This window comes from Sorghum bicolor, chromosome 3 (assembly GCF_000003195.3).
Source record: "Sorghum bicolor cultivar BTx623 chromosome 3, Sorghum_bicolor_NCBIv3, whole genome shotgun sequence".
NCBI lineage: Eukaryota > Viridiplantae > Streptophyta > Magnoliopsida > Poales > Poaceae > Sorghum > Sorghum bicolor.
Window position 1 is genome coordinate 42,099,884 of NC_012872.2, and position 7,737 is coordinate 42,107,620.

General features: G+C 41.3%; 1 protein-coding gene across 1 annotated transcript; it reads right to left on the reverse strand.

Annotated features, from left to right (window-relative positions):
* LOC8075510 (fimbrin-2) lies at positions 224-7,375 on the reverse strand. The gene is made up of 13 exons (XM_002457877.2): positions 7,084-7,375; positions 6,474-6,991; positions 6,203-6,374; positions 5,495-5,533; positions 5,317-5,385; positions 5,102-5,218; positions 4,491-4,705; positions 3,778-3,933; positions 3,500-3,699; positions 2,838-2,998; positions 2,266-2,362; positions 1,521-1,612; positions 224-835 (listed from the first exon to the last, which is right to left on the reverse strand). The coding sequence occupies exons 1-13, from the start codon at positions 7,168-7,170 to the stop codon at positions 662-664; spliced, it is 2,097 nt and encodes a 698-aa protein (XP_002457922.1). The 5' UTR covers positions 7,171-7,375; the 3' UTR covers positions 224-661.

Consider the following 7,737-nt stretch of genomic DNA (forward strand, 5'->3'; position numbering starts at 1 on the left):
CAATGGTAAGTGATATCCTTAGGAACACCATTGAGGAGGATGCAAGAATCCCACTGAGAATACCACATCAAATCAAGCCAAAACCAAACTCTCTTAGTCACAAGTAAAGGTCATAAATCGGAATCGAGTGATTTAAGCACTGTTCACTCAAAATGTTGTAGTTAGTCCATAACATTAATTGACTATTTATAGAAGTCTATATGTATAGGTATGACACCTCACATGTTCCTAAAATTCTTTTTTCTATTCAAGGAACATGCTCCTAAAAGTTTTAACATCCTAATTAGGACACTGATTTATTGTACACTACAACTCAAATTGTTCTACCTATCTTGACATGTTGCAAAAAAAAAAAATGCCCAAAGAGCAAATCAAGCTATGTGGATTTTGGACAATCCACTGTCACTATATGATGTTACAGATATAGCTACCTGTATCAATATTTACAGGATGTCACACATCTTTCACCAATCAAGCTTTCACACTAATAAACCTCACAAATGAACACCATAGCTCTTAACCTCCCTTCCCTCTGTCTTGAATGCATTTGCCCTTAAAATTACAGCAAACAATCAAGAACACAACCGATGCTGCACTGGTATGAGTATCCCAAGTTTTCAAAAACACAGGTCATATCATTTATCTTCATGATCCTGCACTTTTATCTGGTTGTATTGTCATCAATCGATGATTCAGATGCAGAATCATCTGAAGTTGTGATGGAGGTTGTCTCACATGAACTCCCATTTTCAGAGTCCAATGAATGTGATGTTGGCCTTTTCAAATACCAGTACATGATGCTTGCTGTCAGAGTTAGCATCATCTTCTGGTTCACCTGAGAGAAATAAAACATAAAAATACTATAGATTGTAACTAAGTTTAGATCACAAGGGAAATAAGGGTATTTTATAGCTGAATCTGTAAACAGCCTAAATTCTGGATAATACCAACGACTGTAACTGAATTTGGGATAACACTATGTGGTCTGAATTTGGGATGACACTAACTGCCCTGAGTTTGCTGAGATTAAGGTGCAGTAAATGCAAATGGATGTTTTAGAGTAAGCATTACACCAACAAAACTGAATGCAAATGGATATTTTAGGGTAAGCATTGGTTGATGATATTGACAATAATTCATGAGAAACATCCATAATTGTAGGGTACGGTAGAACATAACAGATTAAATTTACTCGATTAAGGGCCTGTTTAGTTCCTCCCAAAATGCCAAAAGATTTGGGCTTTTGGTCACTTTTTTGCAAAATGGATCTAAACACCCCTTCCACAGTTTACAAAAAAAATGGGCATGTAAAGTTTTGGCATTTGGGAGCCAAGAGTCCCAAAACTTGTCATTTTGCATTGGGGTTCGAGCCTGACACCCACTACACCCTCCATTTTACAAAAACTTTTGGTGCATCTAAACACCTAGCTGTAAAGATTGCATGTCAGTTTATGGCCAAAAGTTTTGGGGTGTAAAGTTTTGGCATGGATGGGGGAACTAAACAGGCCCCAAATTATTACCTCCAATATATCTTCTGGCAACAAGAAAATGGAGCAACCAAGCTTCCTAGCCACCGAAATGATGTATGACGCGTTCATTTGCTTCTCTTCATCTATACAGAAATAAATTTGAAATTTTCAGGAAACAAGATGTAACAAATATACACTGGTAGAAGAGAATTTCATACACCCAACTGTTTTGGTTGAATAGATGTGGATGCAAGGTTAGAGGTGAGGTATATGCATGCTCCAAATGAAGGCTCTGAGCAGCACTTAGATGGGTCTGGAATTCTTTTGCTAACAAATATATATATGGATGGCTAGTAAATTGATTTTCCAAGCAACTAACTAAAAACACCTAGTAAACCAAACCTCCTAATGAATCGAATTGCTAATACAAACAACCCTGGCAAGAAAAAGTATCTAAGGCGATCCATCTTGATTCTTCTACTTCCGTGGAGCTTACATTTTCTAGAGAATGAGTCCACAACATTTGTATTAGTCAATCTGGTGATTTGACATAACATTGTGCTAGTATAACTACCAAAAATGACTATGAAAGATAGCTTCTATGCTAGAAGAGCCGAGTGGAAGGTGTACCATAGGTGGTAATTATTCAGACAATCTTGAAAGGCTAAGCATTTTGGGTTATAAACTTTGCATTCATCAATGAGATGAACATAATTCCGTGTCACAACGAGGGAAAACATTGGGTTAATGAGAATATGTAGAAAATTCAAAAACTGCAGGAGCATAACAGATGCACCTTTTTCTCCTTTGGTCACAAGGCTCCAATTCACAACTCGAGGCTCCACAGCACTTAGTAAGTCAAGGAAAAAGGTACCACTTGAAAGGCTTTTATCCTGTAATTGGTAAATATAATTTGATGCATGAACCACAAGTAGAAAATTTGATTAAAGAACAAGATAATTGTAGTTAAATTTTCAACATGAAACTATTACACACTTTTTACGTCCTCTTGGATTTGACAGTACCATTAGGTAAATAATACTAGCCCTTCAAGATCAGCATTATATCATCACAATGTACTTAACATTGAACGCAACCAACTAAAAGTGGTAGTCATCATTTAGGAAAGAAGTAAACTTCAGGTAGTCAAGCTATATTTGAAGTTTTTGAAAGTAATTCCAGAAGTTTACCGACCTTATGACCACATAGGTAAGCACATAAGTTAGTCAATTGCATATATTTCATTATCTACAACCTAAAATACGATATGCTATCAAAGAATAAACAACCAAGCAACTTAATTGCTAATAGTGATACAATATCAATAATTAGGTATGCACACAAGGAAATATATTAACTGATATGTACCTTGAAACTTTGCATATGAGAGTGGTGCTTTCCAGAATCTTTTACTTTTTTATTGGCCCATGCCAATATGTCATTATCTGTGATCTCTTTTCCATTTGAGTGAAATCTAAGATTCTTCAGCAATTGAAGAATATTGTACCGCATCAATTGCCACAGAAAAGCTGGGATAAATGCACAATTTCGTTATATGGTCCATTCAGAAGTTGCAAAGGAGGGACTATACCTACGTGTGCAAACCAACTAAACCAGATGCATGGCATATAATAAAAGAACGCTTGAACTAATGATTGAATGCATACCACATTTTTTATGATAGGAATTGTACCATGACAAATGTGAATTTCATCATTAATTAACCAATTCAGTAGTTTGGCATGCTCTAGAAAATGATATGTCAGCATACTGTTATATAGGAATTCTTTTATTGTTGCATAAAAGTTCCAAGAAGATCAGTGGAAAAAGTTGCATGTAAATGAGTGCATCTGTAAACTGACATTAAACTTGTACAAGCATGGGTGTACATTTGTTATCTTCAGGTTTATGAACATTTGTTCAGCTCAAATTAATTGAAAAATCAGAAAGAACATATGGTTTATAATCTTTTACAGGATAGTATGTTCCCAAGATGCATGCTCTACGTAATTGGTTAAAGTACCACTTACCTAATATCAGTTTTTTGTTCCCTTGCACAATATCATTTCCAGCGATATTCACCAAAGAAAATTTTAGTTCTTTTCCAATCTTCAAAACTTGATTGCAATTTTCGACTTTCCTGAATGGTAATTTTATTGGTGGGCGATTTGCCATCTTCCAATTAACTGAGCCTGGAGCAATCTTGTCAATTACCTCAAGGAGAACCCATCTACAACTCAAGTATGAAGTATAAGAGACAGAATCAGCTTGTTCTTCGCATATTAAGATGGAGACAAGTATGTCCTACCCATTTCTAAGGTCCTCAAACACATTGTTGATGTAAGTAGAAATTCCAAGGCTGTTAATCCACAGCCGGAATGACCTTTCTTCCCTGGAAACTTGAGCATCATCAGAGAGTCCATCCACAAAGGAAACTTGTTTCATTTGTTTGGACAACCCATTTCTGCAATAAATGGTCAAGTAAAGCGAAATCATTTAGAATGTGGAAGAGTTACTGCTGATTTGTGCTCCACATGCTGTCCTATGGCATGGAGATGCTGTCATCAAACATTGTGTAATCAGGCTCCAATTCACAACACGAGGAAAGAGTTGCTTTCTGATCTTTTGAACATATACTCATACAGTTGAGATATTAACTCACCATACTATAAATTTCTAAACAAGGCACCATATCTAGTTGTTGAGATATGAATGCCATATATTTAACTTCTTGCAGAGATAATATATCTGATTTAAGGAACATCTATGCATGAATTGCATCAAGTCAATAAAGCAAAATGCAATTGCTTTTTATCTGAATAAAAAATATGTTTGGCTTAGGAAATTTCCTTGGGGACACCTAACAAACTTATATTAGTGAGTGAAAAGTTGGAAGAAACATAATGCCGTAGAAAAACCTGTATTATATAATGATGATAGCCAGCTTGTAGCAAATACCACATGCTAACCACAGTTTTTAAGCATCATATTGACCTATGTAAAACATCAATACATACATACCTTTTTTGGAAAATATGAGCCACAAAGGCAAGATTTAGATTGGGTAAACCATCAACTATGTCTTTTGGAGTCAGGTATCTTTTGCAGCCCATCCTATCTGCATGCTCAAGGATTAACCTTGCTCTATGAAGTAGATCTTTTACAGACATCGCAGATGGTTTCGCACTGCATTCAGGTGCCAGGACATTCAGTAGACAAGCATACGCTTCACTATCCTGCATTTTTCAGGTGCAAAGGTAAAGGGAACATCTTCGCGCTAAACTGTGATTAAAACTAGAAAAATTGATATAAGGTTAGTGTTCATCAATCACTAAACAAGTAAACAATGTTGCTAGAAAAAATAAAAGTTCAAGAACTGGAACTGTCATCATGCAGGGGAAATTATGTTTGGTAATGATAATAGATTTTGCAGCATTGTAAAAAATTTATTGACAATGTTCTGGAACAAGTTGAATAACACTAGGAAATTTTGCAGCATTGTAAAAAATTCATTTTGGGGTTTTCTAGTTAAGGTACAGTGACTAGTCATATACTCACATTAACCAAGCCAATTGTATTTTTGTTATAAAAACTAAAAGGGAAAGACTGTAGTGGGAATGAAATGTGCATACTTTTATATCTGATGAAAAATTTGTTACTGTTTTCTGGAAACCTCCTTTCTTGAGTTGAAAGTTCATCCACCTTAGTAGAATCTTTTCAGGAGACAAGCTCATAAGCTCCTCCATCTCCTACAGTGAGCATTCGTAGCTTTGGCGGTGAGTTATTTCCCATGACAGAACGAAATAGTCTTGAAAGCATAGTAGAATGAAGAGATATTATATACTACCTTACTGTCCTCAACCAATTCAACTAATTGAGGTGTGCTTTTAAGATTAACATCTGCCAACAGTTGTATCTGGTATTATTGTGACAAAATGTTAGCACAATCAGTTTCTTTACATGAAACGAACACAACACTGAAGACAGATATATCAAGGAAACAGTACGAAAAGACAAGAGCTTGCCTTGATTATTTGAGAAATTAAACCCAGGACCAGATGAGGCTGCAAGCAAATAGAAAAAAATTTCAGTAAGATTACTAAGAGACTTGTATGAATTCTTTAAAATATAAAAAAGATCAGCAAGCAATACAGTGGCTGCTAGAAACAGCACCCAAATCTGATCATGGAGGATGTAAAATGAAGTAAATCAAACCAGACAGATCATAACTTCAATGAAAATTATGATACCTGAAAGGCTTGGATGTTACTAAAACCTGCGGTAGAATCTAAAGGTCATTTAAGTTACCCTAAACCTTCATTATCAGACCGATAATGAAGTGGGATCAATTGAGATTAATTGATTCTTTCATGGTACCATGGACGCAAATTTCAAGTATCTTGAATTTGCACAGCAACCATCAAACTAACCATATGTTACCACTGCAACTTTACATGATTGTTCCGTGGTGGTCAAGTGGCAACCACCAGCATGCCTGAAGTACGGACATGAAACTAAAAAACCTATATAGACAGGCGACAGGTAATACTTTATGGTCCTACACATCACATGGACTTCACACTAGCGTGTCCTCACAGGCTCACAGCAACTTCTGAAAGAGCATAAGTACACAATTAAAAAGGAACCAAGCAAACATTCATGACAGCTCTGCTCTGATGAATCTCATGCCGTAACTCATCAGAATCCCAGAGAAATCAGGGGAGATTCTTTACCCTCCCTTCGGCGAGGTCCTGTGTGCCGATGTTGACGACAGTGCAGCCGATCGCCTTGGCGGAGTTGAGGCAAAGCGTGTGGTTCTCGTTCTTCTCCCACAGATTGAGCACCCTCTTGGTGTTGATGGCTCGCTCGTCGATGGTGCCAGGTACCGCCAAGTTGATGAGTTTGCTGGATGGAACAACAGTAAGCAAGAAAACCTTGTCGTCAGACTGCAGTGAACACCACAGTGTCGGATCGGAGGACAAAGTGCATTAGACAAAAACACACCATAGGAGCACGCCGTCCTTGGTGACGTGGAAGATGTGATCGGTCGCCGGATCGATGGGGAGGGCGGTCTTTAGGAATGGATCCTCGGCGAGGTAGGCGTTGATGTGGCCGACGTAGGACGCCTTCTCGGACTCGCTGATGGTGTGCAGCAGCGTGGTTGTGGCCGCCGTGAGGAAGGCAACAGCAGAGGAGGACGAGGAGCGCGCGATTCCTCCGGCGCGGCCGGCGCCACCGCCGCTGGCTGCCTTGAGGCGCAGCTGCATCTCGGCGTAAACGCGGAGGAAGAGCTCGAAGCTGGCGTCCTGATGCGGCTTCTCGTCGGCGCGCGCGACGGCCTTAAGCACGGAGGCCCACTCCTCGTCAGTGAGGCCCAGGCCGGGGCCTGGCTCCGGCGCGCTATTCTCCTTCTCGGCGTCCCTGCCCCTGACCGCACCGCGGCCGCGGACGCTAGAGATGGCGGCGGGGAGGTCCCGTATCCGCAGCCTCCCGTTAGGCGACGCGTCCCGCAGCGCCGCATACTGGCAGACATCAAAAACCCGTAAACCCCAACGCGTAACAAGTCCGGTGCTGAGCTCTGACGTCGAGGTGATGGAGGCGGAGGAGGAAATACCTGGGTCTGGAGCACGCGAAGGTCGGCCTGCGTGAAGCGGCGCTGCAGGTAGGGATCGGACACCACGACCAGCCCGTCAAACCCCATCGCGGCGGCGGCCGATCGGCGCCCGACGAGACGTTAGGTGGGCGGGCAGATCGGGGTGGGCGCTGAGGCGCTTCTTCGGCCTTCCGCTCCGCTCTTGACAGTATGGAGTGGGAGCGGGGTGGTGTGATGTGGGGCTTGGCTTCCCTTTGCGGCAGCTCAGAGGAGAGAGAGAGACACCAGACGGGTCGGGGCCCCGCCTGCAGGGGCGCTGGTTCAAAATAAAGGAAAGGGGAGGAGAATGATGGCGAGGCAGAGGCAGAGCCAGAGGAAGGGTGAGTTGTAACGGAAAAGCCTGCCTTTCCCGTACCCAGTTGCCGATTCAAATCTCGTGCGGGTGTGCGGACCGGGAGGAGGTCCGCAGGCCACTGCGCTGTGGGCCGGTCGGTTGGCAGTGACCGATCAGCACGAGCACGAGGGGCGGCGGGCTTGGCTGGAGCGTCTAGCTGGTCCCGACCGTTGCTGTTAGCTAGGGTCCCCGGCCGAAGGGGCCCGGAAAAGGTTGCTGAGCCTCCCTTCTCTGTTCCAGCTGGTTGTTAATCAGCAGGTCATCAATGAACTGCAGTTGTT